We start from the raw sequence: 21037 nt of genomic DNA on the forward strand, positions 1-21037 counted from the left end.
AATTTTCCCCAAAAAAAAAAGTTATAAATTTTTAAAATATAGTCATCATTCTTTTAAAACCGATAGTACTAGTGGCTTGATTTTATAATGATTTCTGCAACCTTTTTTTTTAAGTGATAGTTTTATGCTTAGGGTATCTACCTTGGTTCTTTCTGGTTTTCATGAATATGGTTTTCCATCCTAAGATTCGAAACGATACTCGATTCTTGATTCTAAAATTGATCAAACGATTCACAATTTGACAACTATTTATGACATTGTGTTGGTTTGAGTGAAGCATAGAAACACAATTTTTATTTGAATTGCATCAGAAAAAAATCAAATTATATTAAAAAAATCCATAATTTAATTATTGTCAAGAAATAAAATCAAGAAACACGTACAAGCCCATGCCCCAAACAAAAATATACAAATGGAGGAATCAACTTTGCCAATCAACAAGAACAACATAACCTACCATTTTACAAAACATATTTTATAAAATCAGACACTTTAACACAAACTTTCCCTTGGCTAACAAGAAAGCAATCATCATAACGAAAATCAATGAAGAATGACAAGACGCAATATATTAATGCAAGAGTTTTGCATATTATGTCCCCATGCAAAGGAACTAGGATTAGATTTATGTCCTTTTCTTACTAGGCCTTCCCAATGATATTTGGATGAATCCAAACTTTTTCCTCTGAGCCATAAAATGCTTTTGATGATCCCTATCTGTTTCAGGATTTGAAGGAAGAGTAAGATCTTCCCTCAACGCTTGGAGCATTTGACTCAATGCTACCTTCTGTCTTGCAGCATGCTCTTCCATCTCCTTTGTTGCAGTGTAATCTTCAGGAACTTGCTTTCTGCTGAGCACATCTCGCATTGAAACTGTGGACTTCAGGACACGTTTTCGGTCATTGTTCGCTGTTGTTGACCTCGTCACATCTGGCAGAGAAGAATCCTGACAGCATCCTGTGTAAGCAAAGTTGTGATTGATAGATCTATACATTGATTGTCCCTTCATATCATCCTGAGGAATCCATTTCCGAAGAGCCTCATTCGCAGCATGCTGCTTTCTGTTTGCAGTTTCAACACTGTTTAAAGCCTCAGTTAGGCGTTGTTTGCTAAGCAGAACTTCTTCTGTTGCTTCCTCCAACTTCTTCAAAATATTCAATTTAGAAGCATTTATTTCATCGATTTGAAATCTCGAATCTACTACCTTCTTCAACGTAGACTCTTCTGGTATTTGAACTTCAGGATTTAGAGGAGTGTGCTCTCCTAATGCGAAAGTCACTCTCCGACGTTCTGGTAGAACAAGTCCAGATGGTATCTCAGCACCAGATAGAGCCTTGATTTCGGCAAGAGCAATAGCTTCGGCTGCCCTCGCAGCTTCTTCCATCTTTTTAGCTGCAAACCACCTCATCTCAGCAGTCTTAATACTAAGTATGTTCTCTTCGTATGATAATGGCTTTGAAACTTCAGATCTTAGTGTTTCGACCATTCTATTGCTTTGATCAGCATCAGGTTTGAAACTCACCAAAATGTTCCCAGGATTATCTGAAGTGGAACTTGTTTTCATAGAAGCCGGTGATGGATTCGATCTTGCTTCTTCTTGTGCCCTCGTTTGTGCAGAGACAGCTGCAACCTTTGATGCTAGCTTCTCACGCGTCCTCTCAAGAAAAAGCCTCTCCTTCTTCATCTTCTTATTCAGAGACTCAACAGAAGATTGAATCACCCCAATATCATTTATGGTTTTGCCAAGGTTCATCTTAGCTTGTTCCAACTCGATAAAGAATTGATCAGATGATGTAGCAGAGACACAGCCAGGGTTTGGATTCTGCAATCTTTGTTCTTGATTGCCAGCAACAGTTCCATAATTTTCTTGGTTCATCTCCTTAACAACAACAGGGGTACCAACATGTTCATTGTCAGTTGCAGAACACTTCAATGCTTCAGTTTGTAGCTGCTGCTTTAACCCCTCCACAATCCTTTTGGTAGCTGCCAGTTCTTCGAGCACATCGAGTGTTTCAAGTTCTTTCACTATCAAATCCTTCTCCAACTTGGCTGCTTGTTCCTCCACTTTCTTTATGTCAAACTCCTCATCGCTATTCTGCAAACAATAATCTTCAACACATTAGAGAGAAAAACAAACACACAAATTCATATTAAAGAAAACACTATGCTCAAAGCCTCAAACAGAAAGGCTGGCAGAAAGAGTAAGCGAAAATCATAAGCATATTTCCAAGGACAAATTCAAATGTAAAAGTGTAAAACCTTTGAAGTCTCAAATAACTACAGCACATACCAATAGAATGAATAATAAAAAAAAATAACTAAATCTTTCTCTATCAACAATTGATCATCTACAATTCCAACATTGCGTTTGTGCTAAATACTACTGAGTAAAAGAATTAAATTTTCAATGTGAATTGAGAAATTTAACTCCATAAGCTCATGAATCTCAAATAATGAGATGAAAAGTAAAGAACAGTTCCACTATTGCAACTTCAAGCACAGAAACTTGAACCCTAAAAAACTCGGAAACAAAAACCTGTATCATGCAATCCTAAATTTGTTTTAGGAAATAAAAAAAATCAACGCATTGTTCAAAAGTTCAGTTCACAGAATCACTGCATTTTCATTTCTGACCCTAAAAAAAGAAAGAAAAAAAAACCTTACATGCAGCCAAGGTCCGCTTCCTCCAAAACGAGTAACCGCCTCTTTAACCGATCCAAACGGCGGCGAAGTATCAATTTCAGCTCTCAAACCAACCTTCCTGATTCCAGAACCGGTTTCACCACCGAGATTTGGAGTCTCCTCAGCCATTGTTGCCACACACCACCGAGTTTCGCAACAAGCTTGGAAACTCCCTTCGACTTTGACTTCTGTAGTGACGACGCGTTCATTCTGAAATTTATGGCAAAAATGAGTGAGTGTGATGATGGTGGTGGGGAACCGAGTCACGAACTCGGTAGTGCAAAAAGGGTGGCGGGTCAGTGACTCGGGTCCACGCTGCTGCTTCGGGTGAAAACGGAAAAAAGGAGAAAAAGAGAGGGAAAGAAGAAAAGCGCTTCGGGTGCAAACTTCTTTTTTTCTTTTTTGGAGGTTTGTTTTAGTGTGGGTCTGGTAACAGGGGAGTTATGGTGCGCGCTTTGATTTGGTTCGTTGGTGGAAGGAAAAGTCAAAGTTTTGTTAGTTAAGTGTTGTGATGAGTAACCAATGAGTTTATGACACGTTGGATTTTAGTTGGGAGGGGGCTTATTATGGGACTTTTTTATCTCCTTGATTGGGAGCGTGATTTGCGGCTTCGTAAAAAGCGCTTTTGTTAAAGTTAATGAAAGGAACGAAACGACGTCGTACTGGTTGCCACTTGCCAGAAGATAAAAGATGGAGATTTTGTAAGGAAGAGATGTGAGGGATCATGTACATTAGAAAAGCTAAATTGTGGTTAATCCATCAAAAAATTATAATTATATATTAGTTAACTAATTTAGTAAAATTATTTCAAAAATTATATTTATATTTTTTAAAATTATTTAATTGAAACTAAATTTAAAAAATTAATTTTTAATTGATTAACCAAAATTAAGACTAAAGTTAAAATATTAATTTTTAATTAATTAACTAAAATTAAAATTAAATTTAAAAAAAAACTTTAATTTCACTCTTTAGATTAAAAAATTAATTTAAAAATTGTTTTTTTGTAAAAAATCAATTTTTTATTTAAAAAATGTTTTTTTTCAAAAACCAATGTTTTATCTAAAATTTAATTTTTTAAATTAATTTTTTTTATAATCAATTAAAAATTGATTTTTAAATTTTCTAATCGGTTAATAATTAATTTTATTATATAAAATTAATTTAGTTAATTAATTAAAATTAAATTTTAGTTTACTAAATAACAAGTTTAGTTTTTAGATTAACCAAATTATGTATGGATATTATTAATTTATTATTGATATGCACCATCTATATTGTTGTAGCTAATAAAGTTGAAAATAGAGTAAAATAAGGAATAAAACTTAAAATTTTTTATGAAATTGAAGGAGAATTTATTTCATCATCAAAAGTTTCAAAATTTAAAATAATTTTTTTTTTCATTTAAATAATAAAAGCCTCTTAATTTTTCATATTTTCGTAGTATTTTTCAATCTAATTGAATAAAAATATTTTATCAAAAGTTTAAATTTTATTTAAGAGTTTGTCACTAATTATTGAATTATTATCTACATTAGACATATTCAAATGATCTAGATTTACTCAAACGAACAAATAAATTGTTTACATGACTAACTTAATTTATTTTTTATTGTCAGTATTTTTTCTTTTGTTTTGGTTTTGGTATTACCAACCTAATTTAGACTTTTTTTTTTTTTGTCATGGTACATGGCCAAACATGCCTGGTCGGGTATAACCCGTCCAAGCTACAACTGGAAAGAATCAAATTTCCAACCTAACTCAATTGTCTTTCTCAAAGGTCTTCGGATTAGCACTATTTCTCAGGACACCTTCAAGGTATCGCAGTCTTCCTTGTCAGTGATGTCGTCTCCTCCATTGTCCTGGTATCAGTTGTCACCACCGGCTTCCACTGAAGGTTGCATTGATACTGCGCCTTCAAATCCACAGTGTTGTTCCTCTATTCCCAAGAATCGTCGTTGTTGCTCTCTGGTTTCCCCTTGGTGCACCTCCGCCACCGGTTGCGTTGGCTCCTTGCCTTCGAATCTAGATTTCATAGACCATCGTCCTCTGCCTTGGATTGAATCCTACTCCCTATCCCTTGCTTGGTCATCCGGTGCTTCGAAGCCCAATTGTTGCCGTCATGCATCCTGTTGCCATCGCAGGTTATTGGCGCTTTCACCGCCGATTTGCTACACCTGAGACCGATGATGCTCTTGATCTGCTAAGATACCGTATATCCATAACTCTTCTCCCTAATTGAGGTGCTGAAGCAAATTTTTCTGTCTTCTTCTGCTCCACCGAGTTGTCGTTTCCTCCTTCTTTAGGATTCTTGCTATTTCTCCCTATGGACGTCGGTTCCAATCACTGCTAAGTCTTCCGCTGAGCATGAGAATGGCCACATAGTGAGGCAGTTGATTCGCTTCTCGTGGTGTCCATATGAATCCCCCACCAGAGACTTCTTGCTTCATCTCCTCAACATCCATCAAAAACAGATTCACTTGTAACCCCCCATATACCTTTCCATAATTTTCTCCAATCTGCTCTAGTTATTGAGCTTGAAGGCTTTTATTGCTGTTTTTTCGCTGTCGTTTCTTTTCTTGCTATGTAATACCCTTATTTATAATGTATATCCCATCCTGTTTATATGGCCAGTATAAGAAATCTTCTCTTTTCCTTAAGCTGACAAGCGTTTAAAAAATTTTTTGAATCATATTTTGGAAAAATTCTAATTCAATCTTAGCTCTATTCCACCTTTCTCCTCTAATTATTAGCTCACATATAGGGGTGGCAAGTGGGGAAGTCTGTCCCGCCCCACCAGAAGCCTGCCCTTACGCGAGCTGGCCCGCCCCGCCCCGTCCAATGAGGCGGTCCCAAAATCCCAGCCCGCCCCGCCTAACGGCGGACTGGCGGGCCGGCGGGCCAAGCCCATCAAATATCTTTTTTTTTAATTTTAACTATTAAATAATATATATAAATGCACAAAAAAATCTCTTCTATTTTTTACTTTTAATTATTATAATTATTTCTAAAAGTATAAACAAATTATAATTTTTATATTCACAAACATTAAAGTGTTTGTAATTATCAATATCTAATAAACATAATTATAAACCAAGTTTTCATCTAAAATATAATTATAAATATTGTTCCCAAAGCAAAATAAACATAATCCAAAACATAATTATAAATATTGTCTCTAAAACAAAATAAACATAATCCAAAACACTCAATTTCCATCTTCATTCTCTTGTAAGTTAGGTTGGGAGAAGTTGGGTTTTGGTAAAAAAAAGATTGTAAAAATACCCCTTGCTAAAAAATACTAAGCCCGGCGGGAAAGCCCGTCCCGCCCCGCCAAAATCCGTCAAAGCCCACAGTTTAAGCGGTGTGGGTTAAGCAGGCTTTTGCTATTTGGCGGTCCCAATTTTACAGCCCAACCCGCCTTTTTTGGCAGGTTACACGAGCCGGCCCGGCGAATTTAGGTCTGTTTGCCACCCCTACTCACATACCCTCCTATCTATCTGTGCTGCCCATCCTATCATTGCCCTTTGTCATGCCTACAATCCAAATATCTTTTCCTATTACTAGTTTTTTTCCATTTTTCATACACCATTTGTCATTTCTTCTTAAAAAATCCCTCTTTATTAAAAGGCTTCTCCACACTCAAGGTAATTTCTTTTGAACCTGTGCATGCCAAAAGTTCGAATTGGGAAAATATATGAATTTTAAAATTTTTTATCCAAAATGCCTTTGGTTCTTTAATTATCCTCCAATACTGCTTTGTTAGGTGGGCCATATTCTAATATTAAAAATCTTTAAATCCTAATCCACCCTCCAGCTTACACTTGCTAATGGTTTCTCAATCCTTCCAATACATGCCTTGGTCTCTACCTGGTGATGCCCACTAAAATTGGACAATTCTTGCACTTAGTCTTTGGCAGAAATTGTTAGGAAACATAATCACATTTATAGTGTATGCCGGGATAGCTTGTAAACCTCTTTGCCTACTTGATTCAAAAGCTTTTCCTTCCATCCATCCATTGCATCTTATTCATAACTCTTTCTTCAATCTATCCTAGAATTTTATTTTTTATCTTTTCTATTGAGCTGAAAAATCCAAATACTTCTCCGAATTATCCCAAGTTGACATTCCTAAATTTTTCTTTGTTTACCCTTACTTGCATTGGAACCTGTCTTCCGTAGGTGATCCTTAATTTTTTCATATTGATCTTTTGACCTGAAGCTTCAGTATATTCATTCATGATAAGTATAATCTGGTAGATTTTCTCTTCTTTTACTACGGCCAAAATAATGCAATCATCTGCAAACAAGGGATGAATGAGAGTTAGAGCCTCTGGTCTGATTTTAAATCATGAGATTTGGCCATTTCTATGAGCTTCTTTCATGAGAATGGATAAAACTTCAACAGCTAAAATAAATAAGTATGGTAATAAAGGATAACATTGCCTAAGCTCTCTTTGCAGATATACCTTTTGTGTTAAGTTTCCATTCATTTCAAATCTATAATTTGTACTCCTAACACAAGTCATCACAAGTTGCACCTATTCTTTTTGGAATCCAAAAATTAGAAGGATACTTTTCAAAAATTCCCATTTCATATGATTGTAGGCCTTATTCATATTTAATTTGATCACTAAATTTTCTAAAGCTTCTTTTTTTTCTAAGCTGTGATATGTTTCTTGAATTATAATTATGTTATCCTGAATTAGTCTCCCATCCACAAAAGCACTTGAAGTAAGTGAAACTAACATGTTAAGTCATTTTCTTAGTCTCATGACCATGAGTTTTGCAATAATTTTGTATAATTACAACAATTTATCGATCTCAAATTATTGAGGTTCTCTGAATAAACGTCTTTTTCTTTGTTTTTGGTTCTATAGTTAAAAGCCGCTTAAATTTACTCACTAGATATATGTTTCTTGGTCTTGTACTTTTTCTAGATCAAATAATAAGGTATTTCTATCAAACAAAAAAGACAAACAAGGTATGCTAATGGGCCTGCAAGGGCAAGTTACGACCTTCGTAATATTTTTGATCTTTTGAATAACGAACCCATATGCTATGAGAAAAGTGAATGCATAAATAACTTGGGTGGTCGAGTAGTCAATTCACTCGTTTAGTTAAGTGTCAGAGATTTAAATTCTGTCTTGTACACATAACAATTTATTGGCCAACGGTAGACCCTTAAATAGTTTAAATCTGCAACAAATTAATTCTTAACTGATCGAGATGGAGGATACTGTAAACGACAAAAAAATGTACAAATTAAAGTTCAGCATTATAGAACCTTATATAGAACTGAAGTTATGTACTATATATTATTATATCAATTATTGATGTGAATCCATATGAGAAACCATAACAAGTTTTATCTCATGGAAAACTAAAGATTTCAACACTTTCCGATGACTTGACGAGCCTCGCTAACTTAATATTCTACCCAAATAATAGATGGTATCGGAGACTAAATTTTAAAGTAGTTTTTCATTTTATTATGTTAATTATTTTAGTCTCTTAAATCTAAAATTCACTACACTAATCTCTAAAATTTAGATTTGGATACTATATTGGTTTTTGGACTTTTTCCAGCATTGAATTAGCGAGTGAAGTGTTGAATGGTTCTAACTTGCCACGCTGGACATAAAATTAAATAGTGGTTCTAACTTGCCACGCTGAACATAGAATTAAATGGTGTTGTTTCATTTTAGTGCTTAAACAAGATAAACAAAAAGATGAAGAATTTATATGATGTGCAAACTATTTTATCTCCCCTCATTATCTAAACGATTTCATGCATTTTCATCTTGTTCAAACGTCAAAACAAACGATGTCATTATATTTAGCCATGTGTTTAGCGTGCAAGTCAGAACTAACTCAACATTTTATTCATTGACTCAACGTTTAAAAGGGTTTAAGGACGAATATAGTGTTTGGAGTTAGATTTTGCACACAAATGTAGTGAATTTTGATTCAAAGAACTAAATGATAAAAGTTATGAAATTCAAAGATACTTTTAAAATTTAAAAAATTAGGATAGTAGAAAATTATTTTTTTCTTTATAATAAATTTATTTTTTAACTAGTTGGTTGGAATTGACTTTATTTTTAATTGATTTTTAATGAAAATTCTTATCGAAATTGTATAACCATAGTAAAAATAGTTACTATAGCATGCACCTAAAGTATAATTACCCTTAATTACGTTAAGTTTATGGTTAGGGCACATGCAAGAGACTGATTCTTATTTGACACTGCGTGGTAAAATATGGTTATGAGAGCAACTAATGAATGATGCTGAATAAGTTGTTAAATATGAATACATAATAAAGACAAAGCAACTACCATTCACATACACGTTTGTGTTGGAAGATGGCCGGTGATTCATATTTTTTTCCTCAGTGTGTGATTGTAATTAAAAGAAAAATGAACTATACACTACAAGAAAATTGGGATAGCAGCCAACATTTAGTAGCAATTTTTTGAAACCGTCGCTAAATAAAATCTGGCAACAATTACTGCGACGGATCATTTTGCAGCGATTTTGCTGTAATCGCTGCAAAATGTTGATTTGCAAATATAATAGATACTCTTTTTGCAGTAGTTTTCTCTCAACCGCTGCAATATATTTTTAACTCAAATTTGTTAGCTTAAACGTTGCATTGTAAAATCTACTTAATTTCTCATTATTTTTTTAAATATATTTCAAACATTGTAACTTAATGCATTACATACATTTTTGGATTTGTGTTAAGTAAAAAAATTAATGAATTAAAAAAATATATAGTGATTAATTAATGTGCAGAAATTTACGAATTACGTTTTCTCGTGTACTATCAACGCCTGTTAAATTTGCAATCAAGCATAAACATTAAAGAGAAAATCAAGTCAACTTCTGAATTTTCAAAGTCAAAACAAAGTTCAATAGAGTATAAAGATCAGAATTCTCAAAGTAGACAGCCAAGTATTGAGTCAAAAATTCTCTTCAACATCGTGTTGACTTAGCTAGAAATACTCTGTCACAAATCTACAATTTTTACGTGATTAATGGATCTGATAAGTCATCTCCAAACCATGACTTTTTGTTTAGATTGAAGCTCCTTTTTGCAGCATGTACATCATGTTCTCTTTGTTGAGTGTATAAGGTTTCATTTTCTTGTTTTGCAGCCTTATTGAGCTCAAACTGCTTAGATATGTCAATTTCACTGAAGGAGATATCAAACATACATATGTCATTAAGACACAAAATAGATAAATTCTAAAAATTATAACAAAATAAATATTCTACTTTTGTAATAAAATTTTATGACACAAAATTATATTATTACCAATTTTGTAATAAATTTTAATTTTTATATTAAAAATTATTATTACAAAATATTATATTATATTATAACAATTTTATTTTTTTGTTACAAAAATTTTTTATACCGAAATATGCCATAATAATTCTATAATAATTTTAATTTTGTTACAAAATTGTTTTGTAACAAAATTTGTAATTTTTGTAACCATTTTTTTAGTTACTAATGTAACTTTTTCTTGTAGTGCGTGCATATTTGATTTATGTAGTTGTGTAAAACGGAGTTTCATAATAAACATAATTACATAATAGGCTACTTCCTATATATATGTGTTGTAATGCTGTTTAACCTAAAAAATTCAGAAAGTAATCGATGAGTATTTTAAAATATATATCTAACCTATATAAAGTTTTCGTGTACATATTTGAAATATATTGGCTAATCAATGTATGAGTTGGTTTGAAATGGTAATTAATAATTGTAAATATATATTTATAAAAGTATTCTTCAAGGTTCGAAATTAAACAATACTATAACGAATACATCATTTATCGACAATTTTTTTTAGGAATTTGCAGTCGTTTATAACAGTCGTAAAATAAATTATCAAGGTTTAATGACCGTCGTCTTTTAATAAGTTGTGGGAAAATAAATTTGCAGTTATTTTTAGTAATTACCGGCATAAAATTTCTGATTTTTTTGTGGCAGTTTGTAACTAACACTAGATCCTAATATAATCTGTCACAAAAATATTGTATTTTGCAGAATAGATCTTTAAGCGCTGTTATTTTTTGTTATTTTTTTAACATTCTTGATACTTTTTTTTTCAGTTCTTTTAGGGTATATTTTTAATTTTAAAATATTATTATTTTTCTTTTAGTAATCTAAATTGTTAGCAAAACTCATGAAAATATAAATGTGAAATAAATAAATATATGTCTCTATTTAAATGTCAATAAATAAAGTACACATCTAATTAAGGCCAAGTGTTAGTTTATAGTATAGAAAAATTTAGAGAGTCAATATTAATTCAACCAACTATTTCAAAAATAAGCCAACTATTGAATATTTTCAAAAAAATAGCCAATAATAAAATCAATAAATACATACAACTCAAGTATAAAAAGAATATTTGAAAATGAATAAAGAAAATCAATATAAGATATATAATTTAAGGTTTTAGATTTAGAATTTGGGATTTAAAATTTGGGAGGACGGATGGTGGTTGGCGGAGGCAGGGGTGGTGGTCGACAGCAACAGGGCGTTAATCGACAATGGTGCTGAGTGAAATTATAATGTTGGGAGAAAGAAGTAAAAAGTAATTAAAAAATAACGCGTGATTAGATTTATTTGTTTATTGGTTGTAGTTAGGGGTGTTAAAAATCCCAGGCAGCGGGGATCCCCGCGGGGACTGCCCTGAACGGGGTCCCGATGACGGGAAATTTTTCCTGCGGGGATGGGGATAGGGGACAAAATTCCCCCGAAGCAGATGCGGGGATCCCCGTCCCCGTCCCCGTATTCCCCACAATCCCCGAATATATTAAATTACTTAAATACCCTTAAGAATTTAGTTTTTATTTTGGTTTTTTAGTCATTTCACTTTGCATAATATATATATATATATATATATATATATATATATATATATATATATATATATATATATATATATATATATATACTGAAAAGTGAAAACCCTAATTTCTTCTCTTCCCAAAATCCCAATTCGCACAGAGGCATAGAGGAGCGCCGCGCATCGCGAAACCCTTCTTCACCACAGAGGCATCCACCTTGCTCCAGTGCTCCTCGCGAAACCCATCTTCCCAGAGGCATAGAGCGCCGCGCATTGCAACTCCCTCACCCTGCTCCAGTGTTCTTCGCGAAACCCTTCCTCTCTGCGCCCTTCCTCTGCGTTATCTCCCTCGTCCCAGCCAGCCACCTCCGACCACCATCGTCATGACCTCCGACCACCATCGTCACCGCACCCCCCCCGTTCGCCCTCTTCCACATCGGTCGGCGCTCTTCTCTTCACCAGCGTCTCTACCTCTTCGGCCATTTCTGTGATTCTGTCTTATCCCTGGTAAGAGTCATTACTCCCATTTTCTTCTTATATTTTGGCATTTCACTTTAGGTTTTATGTTTTTTTTGTCTGCTGTTGGAACAAATTATTTTTCTGCAACAAATGGAGAAACTCTTTTTAAATGCAGTGTTTGCTTGCTTAAGCATTTTCCTTTCATTGTAAGTTAAATATTATTAACAAAAGGATATTTCTAATAATTTTTATTCTCAGTTTTTATTCATAGGTATGTACAATGAACTAATGCTGATACAATGAACGTGTCGTCTTATTACTCTGAAACAAATCGCACTGAATTAGTATACTACAATGAACTAATAATTCTACTACCCCTTTTCATCATGTGGTACGATTATTCATTATTCTGGAAACAATAATTTTTGTACAGAGTATACTGGCATATATAATTCAAATTAAACATATGTACAAAATTCATTAGTTAGAAATGGTCAGAATTGAGTCTGTCGATTGTGGTTAAATAAATCAGGAATTCTGTGGCAACTTTTAGCATTGATGGTAGGAGCTGAAGTAAAGTATACAGCTAGCATTTCATTATCCATTCCCTAATCACATTCATGCATGGTTATATATATATGGTGATCCAATGCATTATTCAATATTCCCAATGCAGTTATATATATAAAACCTACTTTCCCTGAAATCAAGTTCTGTAGTCCACTGTTGTATGTAGTCCAATTTCATTAACTAATCCATCAACTTGAATTCTTGACCAGTTAATGATTTTGTTAATTTATTTTGACTATACCACTTGTTTAGTTATTATTTCATCATCATCATCACAAGCTTCATTCTACTATGCTACTTGTTTAGTTATTATTTCATCTATTTTCTTATTAGATTCTATCTATCAGTCTTTAGCTATGTTGTACAAATTATTATTATGTATAAAATTTTAATTTGATACTATTTTGCTAGTTTTGGTTTTCTAGTCATTTAACTTGAGTCTTGTCTTCTTCAATTGTTCTTTTGCTATTTCTGTTTTTTATATATCTTTGTTTCTTGTTAATTTATTTCTAATTCTATAATTTAATTTATTAATAATTCTGAGTTAATTTTGAGCTGCTGGGTTTAATTTATTTTGGCTTGTTTTAATTTATTGTTTATGTATTTATTTTTAATTTAATATTTCTGTATTAAAAATTACTGTATAGGATGGATAGCTTTAGCTCAACTCCTATTGAAAATAATAATGAGATAGAACCAACTCAAGATGATGAGGGTCAAGCAATTGAAGCACATATTCAAGGAACACAAGAGGAAGGACACGAAGAAACACAAGAGGGAGGACAAGAAGTTAGCCAAGAAGTGCAAAACAGTCCTAACAAAAAAGAATTAACTTTTGAGGCTTGGAAACATTTTAGGAGGGAGAAAATAGATGGAAAGTGGAAGGCAATATGTAAATATTGCGAAAGAAAGATTGGAGGTGACACGAAGCAAGGAACTAAGCACTTGAATGATCACATTAGAATTTGCCCGATTCGTACTGTTATGGGACCAAAGCAGTCAATATTAAAAACAGTGCAACAATCATCAGGTTCTACAGGAATGGGAAGGCCAACAGATTCACTTTTGGTTGGAAACTTCACATTTAGTCAAGAGGCAGCATGACGAGCACTCACAAAATGGGTTATTAGGGATGAACACCCTATGTCATTTGTTGAGCAAGTGGGTTTTCATGAGTTTATGGCTGAGACTCAACCTTTGTTCAAATTTTATACAAGAAATACATTGAGAAATGATGTTGAGAAGATGTATGAAGCTGAAAAGGCAAAGCTTCTAAAATTGTTGGGAAAAAATTCAAGCCGCATTGCTATAACTACTGACATGTGGAGTGCTGATTGTCAAAACAAAGGCTATATGGCGATTACGGCTCACTTTATTGATGATGATTGGAACTTGCAATGTCGACTTATAAGGTATTATTTATGCTTTTAGCATCTTTTAAATATTTAATTTTTTAATGTCATGATTGTTTATTATATTTACATTATTCTAGGTTTGCATATGTGCTTGCACCTCATACTGCTGAAGTTCTTAGTGATGCTTTGGTGAATTCCTTGTATGATTGGAACATAGATAGAAAATTATCAACTTTAACGGTTTAATTGTAGTACAAATGATGCCATGATTCATCTTCTGCTTGATAAGATTTCACCATCTAACTTTGTTAAGAGAGAAAAAATTTTTCACATGCATTGTTGTGCTCACATTGTTAATCTGATTGTGAAAGATGGCATGAATGCAATATATTGTTCTATTGAAAAAATCAGAGATAGTGTTTCTTTTTGGGTTGCAACACAGAAGAGGGAAGAAAAATTTGTAGAGACTTGTAGGCAATTGAATATTAATTATAGGAGAAAGTTTGCACTTGATTGTAGAACTAGATGGAATTCAACTTATCTAATGCTTGCTTCTGCTTTGCCATATAGAGAAGTTTTTGAGCGTTTCAGACACCGTGAATCTGTGTATAAAGTTGTACCATCTGATGATGAGTGGGAAATGGCAAATGAACTTGTTGATAAATTAGAAGTCTTTTATAGTGTGACTGAATTATTCTCTGGCACTTTATATCCAACGACAAATCTGTACTTTCCCAAGGTGTGTGAAATGAGATTGACATTGAATGAGTGGTTGTGTAGTTCAAATGAGATAGTTCATAGAATGGCAACAAATATGATTAGTAAGTTTGAAAAGTATTGGGATCAAATTAATGAAGTCATGGCTGTGGAAGCTATCTTAGACCCTAGGTATAAGATGAAGTTATTGAAATTTTTTTTCCCTAAAATATATGGATCTCAAAGTGAGAATCATCTGAGCAAGGTGAAGAAAATGATGGAAGAATTAGTATGTGAATATCAACTTAAGGCTAGGGTTAAAAGAAGAGCAACAAATGATGATAATTCAGCTTCTACTTTGATGTTGGACATGATGAAGGATCTTCAAAGAGAAAATTTAACTTTATCTACTTGCAATTTGTGGAAGATACATCTAAAGACTGCGCCGCGAAAATTGAGTTGGATTTCTATTTGGAAGAGAGTGTTATGGTAGATAAAATAAATTTGGAAAAATTTGACATTTTGGCCTACTGGAAAAATATTGGAGTGAAATATCCAACTTTACAAAAGATTGTAAGAGATTTTTTAGCCATTTCTATTTCTACTGTTGCCTTAGAGTCTGCTTTTAGCACCGGTGGTCAAGTTATACATCCACATCGCAATAAATTGGATTGTGAACTTGTTGAGGTGTTAATTTGCACTCAGCACTGGATACACTCTTCAGGTAAAAGTACTAAAAACTCAAATTTTATTTCGTATTAAAATTCAATTTCTTGTTAAAATTAACTCTTGTAAATTGTTGGTTGATATAATATAGATAAATCAGGGTCGAAAATTTTAATTTCTTGGGACTATGTGATAGATATGGGGATTTAGGAGTTTAGGTAATTATTTTTTTATTATGTCAAATTCATATTAAATATATGATATTCTTGTTTATGATGTATGTTAACATATTTATATTTGTGTTGTATTTTAACAGAGAACATGGAGTTGTTTGTTGGAAGTTGAAGACTTTATTTTATGGCTTTTTTTTAAGAATGGAAGTTGTATTTTAAAATTTCGTTTTATGGATTATGATTTCTTATTTTATATTTCTTGATTTGTAAGTTGTAATCTTGGATAAGATATGTATGTTTGTGTGTTGTAATAATGTTTTTTCTTTTTTTTTATATTTTTTTAAATTTTTTATTGTAATTTTCATATAAATATTCAACATAAAGAGATGGGAAATGAGAACCCGCGGGAAACATGGGGAACGTAGGGAATGGGGATGGGGGCAATTATCTTCCCACGGCGGGGATCGGGGCGGAGACGGAGACAAAATCTGAGGGCGGGAACGGGGAGCAGGGAGGCATCCCCCGCCCCCGCCCCGCCCCATTGACATCCCTAGTTGTAGTTAGCTAATTTTTATTGGCTCCCTAACCAGCTTGTTATATACGTCAAGTCTAACTTATAAGCAATCTTATGTTATTATTGTCATGAGATGCTAATACTAAATTTTATTTTAGAAAATTAAAACAGATATGATCAATGTATAGTTGAATGTTGAGATTTGGCAAAAATAAACAATAAATAAATAAATAATAAAACACACGGATATCAAATAATTTATAGAGAAACATCCCACTAATTATATATTACACAACCACACAACACACTGAGAGAGAAATCATTGGCACACAAATAATATAAACCAATATATTATTTTACAAGTTTTTGAGATTCTTCATAAATATATAGCTGTTGGATGGAGCTATCTATCTATGCCTTGAGAAGATGAGAATCAAATTCTTTAGCATTCTTGTCAAATAACTCCATGAATCCATATGGAGCTTCAACATTCTCATTGATTTTCTCGTATTCAATAGTGAATTTAGCTGAGGCACCACCATCACTCTTCTCAAACACTTGAAGAAACAACTTAAAGACTTTATAGTTCTTACTTATATCTCCATCGAAAAGGTTGTATCTAATTGACTTGTTCTCCTTGTCAATAGCTTCAATTTTCCCCTTAAACTTAATTGGCTTGCCATCTATTTTTTGTCACAATAATCAATTAAAATAAACAATAAATAAAAAATATATATATTAATTTATATAAAAATATTCATTTGGAGGTTGATTAAATTAGGTTAAATTATTATATTAGTCATTATAATTCATCAAATTTATAATTGACTCTATACACTTTAAATTTGTATTCGTATCCCTTGTCGTTAAGAAAATCACTATAACAATATAGATTATTTTTTAGGGTTATATGTATAGAAAAAGAATTAAAATTTGTCAAAAAAAATAAATTTTGATACTATTTTAAATATGAAAATATGTTAATAAAAATTTTGTCAAAAATAGTATTTTTAACATATAAGTAATTGTAAAAAAAGTTTAAATCTTATTTTGATAAATATTAGCTGTCAAAAATAATTTGTTAGAAAAAATTGAGAATATATTTTCTGTGATACTTATTAACCGTAAAAAATACTATTTATTTTGACACTTATTGGCTATAAAATATTTTCAACAAAAATTTTTAACAAAGAATGAGATGAGATATTGAAACTGAAGAATAAATTGAGATTTTGAAGATAAAAAATGAGTAGTATGATCCCAAACTGAAAGCAGTATGATGTCAAAATTGACAGAGACCAGAGAAAAAGAGAAATGGTGGAGTAAATTGAAAACAAATGAGTATCAAAATTGAAAAGTAATTTTCTACAGTCAAATTATTCATCAAGAAACTATAGAAAATTTGATATTTGTGATATTTGTCAAAAATATATATTAATTTTGACATTTAATTATAGTATTAAAAAACAAAATGTTAAAATAGTTCTTTTTTTTATAGTGAATTTTTGTGAGATGAATAAAAATATTTTTGTAATATTTACTATCAAAATAGAAGTTATGGAACTAATTATAAATAAATTTAAAATAGGTATAGAAATTAAAAATATTTAAAATATAAAAATCTAATTATAAGTTTAAAAAATTTATAAGAACTAACTCACTAATTTAACCATGAAATTATTACCTACGAGAAGAGTCCAATTCTTAACCGAATGAGGGACATGCCAGTTATCACCTTCATGCAAGTTGGCTTCAAGGATTCTTTCACAAATGTTTTGAAACTTGTGGGATTGAGTTATAAAGAGGTCAAAGTACTTTGCAGCTGGTGTTTGGACCGTAACTTCAATACTAAGTTTACCACTTAGCGCCATGTCTACCCGAGAAAGAAGCCAAAAGTATTTGTGAAGCAAGAAAAGTATGCAAATGAGAGATGGATAAACATATTCTGCCTTATAGAGCCTTATTATATAGAAAGAATATAGATTCTGATCTAATCTAGTTAATAACGAGGCATGAAGTCACGCAGTTAGGTTATAAATCGTTTTCTAAAATAATTTAGTATAGGTCATTTCTTTAATATTCATGTTTTATAAAATTTAAAATTTGGTATGACTGAGAATACTAAAATGGATGATCAATATCTATACACAGTTCTGAAAATCAAATTAGACATAGAACTGATGGAGTTAGAAGTTTAAAAATTTAATTAGAATTTAATGGGAATCGAATTAAATATAATAAAATAATATATTTTTGCATGCATATATTATTTCTAAAATAAATTATTTTTTGTGATTTATTATTTTAAACCGATTAATCTTTAAAAATTATATCGATTCGATTAATTAATCAATTTTTTAATTTTTAACTAACTAGCTACGTGCGAAGCAATTTTTACTTTAAACTAGATCGATTTGACGACAGTCAACTTTTAATTAATTGGGTCAAATTGGCCCGTTTGTTCCAATTCCCAGAACCATGGCCATACACACACACACTTTGACACACACATATATATATATATATGAACAAAATAAAAAATAATTATATAAAAAGTAATTATATGAAAAAAATTTTATTTTATTAAATATAAAATATTAACTTATATTTTTAAAAAAGTTCGCCAAACACATTTTCAATGATTTTTTTATTAAAAGCGTGTTTGTAATTTGTCTTCATGTATTATTAGGTAAAGTAGTTGATTTTTTTTTCGAAAGATAAATTTATTTATTTCATTAACTTATGAAATGAGTACAATGTTCTATTGGGATAAAAAATAAAAAAGTGAGGGTTAATCTAAGGTTTAATTACTTTGTAGGTCCTACAGTTTTACTGAATTTTCAATTAGATCTCTATACTTTTTTTTTTTAATTGGGTCCCTATACATTATTTTTTTTTCAATTTAGTTCCTGTTAACGTTAAACGTCAAAAAATGTTAATAAATTGTGGAATTACTTATATACCCTTAGGGACCAAATTGAAAAGAAAAAAATATAGGGACCTAATTAAAAATTCGATGAAACTATAAATATTCAATGAAAGATATTCCTATAATCCCTATTCAATGATTCTACGACATGAAAGATATTCCTATAATCCTTTTTATTTTGTCACTATCATTCTTTTGCTTATTTATATACAAATTGTACCAAAAATAATTTTTCTTTTTTTTTTTTAACTTTCAAAATATCTTTTTAAAGAACATATAGAAAAAAAAAGAATGAATAAAATGAAACAAAAATAGTAGTAATAAATATATATAAAATTCAATTTCTATTATTCAAGTATTTATTATGATCATATAATATTTTATATTTATGTGGATTCATGAAATATAGTTTGTGTCTTTATCATATCATAGTACACCATAGAAAACCACAAGATTATGTAATTTGTGTTATTGAAATTTGAAATCTAAAAATGAAAACCATAGAAAACATAATTTCAGTGTAATACAGATAATCTATAAATCAGTTCTTGTGTTACAGCCTCCCACTCCCACTCTCTAAACCAGCATAGGATCAACAATAAAGAGCAGACTTGAGTTCATCAAGTGTCCCAACAAGATAGTCCACCAAAAGCTTCAATCAAAGCATGGTAGCCTGTAGCCTGCTTTTGAAACAAAGAAAGTCGGAGCAAGATCATCTTTGTGAGGTCCATTCAACTTTTCGGAGGTTCTCCGGTCACCACCATATACACCTCCATGGTTAAAAACAATCAGTACCACTGGTAATTGGTATCTAGATTGAAAAAAAGATAAGCCATATAAGGCAACAAGATTCGTTTATAATTTACCTTTACCACTGCTTAGTACTCAGTACTCACTAGTAAATAGTAAAAAAAATCTCCTAGAACTTGAAATTTTGGATTGTCGCATAGTAATTACACCAGCTTATGTAATCCTATCTATCACAGAACTACTAGCTATGGATAGAAACATAAAAGAGTTCATGGAAGATCCTAGTTCAAAACAATTGCAGTAAAAAATTCTGCTAGCATTTTACGATTTGTGATTAGACCTTAAGTTGTTTTTATAAACATGTATTTGAGACATGCGTGAAATAATAGAATCAATCATTATATTCTCAATTTCATACACTTTTCATATTGGTTGTTACTTAACAATGTTGTATAGACTAAAATAAGAACCATTCCACTATATGACAGATGAAAATATAACTAAAAATAAGGACATCAATAAGTATGGGTTTAGCAGTATATAGTATACCTCAACTTCAATGATACTAAATCTGAATCTAAAATCCCTTTCAACTACAACAATAAGTCAATCGGGACAAGCCACTGCTGCAGCAATGCAATAACCGAGGCCAACCTAGTCCTGGGCTCTGTCTGAACCAACACAGGCACACAGCCCTAGCTACATCCATGGTGTTTGCACCCTCGGACACCACTACTAGAGCCGGGCTTCAGACTCCAAGAATTGCATCTTTTATGATCCTCGTTGGTGTTAAGAAATTGAATGACACAACATCCTTAGCAATCTGAGCCTCTATCTTTGGCATATTATCCTTAGACTTCTTTCATATAGCTTCCCCCAAGGGTGGTTCCTGGTCAAACAAAAAGATCATCCTTAATCTCCTTATCCAGATTCTCTACAACCATTTTCGCATTACCAACCAAATCCAAATAGGGTTTTCTCAAAAAATCAATTCAAAAAATAGATATTCAACCACTACTATATTTTTCGTAAGCAAATCAAAAACCATTATCTCAAAAAATTATCATATGCTTAAATCTGTTTCATCAACTTTGAAAAACAAACAAAAAATTTAACTCGTTACCTGTTTTGACATATTGACTTCAGGCAGCGAGGCGCGGCCCGGCAAGGGAACACCACAAAACCCACGAACGAACAACTTGGAGCAGAGCAGAGCAGATGGACGAATAGTACATAGCAGATCAGAAGCGACGGAAGACCACCAACCGACGTACGCTCACACCGCCACAGATGACGAAGTAGATGGATGATAAACCCAATGAACGAAGGAGAAACGCCAAGAACTTACTGTTCCCTATTTCGCCATGAAA

The 21037-nt window shown here is 32.0% G+C and overlaps 2 protein-coding genes across 2 annotated transcripts; both read right to left on the minus strand.

Annotated features, from left to right (window-relative positions):
• Positions 1 to 323: 323 nt before the first annotated feature.
• Positions 324 to 3094, minus strand: LOC112702302 (WEB family protein At2g40480). The gene is made up of 2 exons (XM_025753279.3): positions 2665 to 3094; positions 324 to 2095 (listed from the first exon to the last, which is right to left on the minus strand). The coding sequence occupies exons 1-2, from the start codon at positions 2809 to 2811 to the stop codon at positions 626 to 628; spliced, it is 1617 nt and encodes a 538-aa protein (XP_025609064.1). The 5' UTR covers positions 2812 to 3094; the 3' UTR covers positions 324 to 625.
• A 13121-nt stretch (positions 3095 to 16215) lies between these two features.
• On the minus strand, positions 16216 to 17951 carry LOC112703942 (MLP-like protein 43). Its single transcript, XM_025755553.3, has 2 exons — positions 17673 to 17951; positions 16216 to 16671 (listed from the first exon to the last, which is right to left on the minus strand). Exons 1-2 carry the CDS (start codon positions 17857 to 17859, stop codon positions 16400 to 16402), a joined length of 459 nt encoding a protein of 152 aa, XP_025611338.1. The 5' UTR covers positions 17860 to 17951; the 3' UTR covers positions 16216 to 16399.
• Positions 17952 to 21037: the final 3086 nt, after the last annotated feature.

This window comes from Arachis hypogaea, chromosome 7 (assembly GCF_003086295.3).
Source record: "Arachis hypogaea cultivar Tifrunner chromosome 7, arahy.Tifrunner.gnm2.J5K5, whole genome shotgun sequence".
NCBI classification, from domain to species: domain Eukaryota; kingdom Viridiplantae; phylum Streptophyta; class Magnoliopsida; order Fabales; family Fabaceae; genus Arachis; species Arachis hypogaea.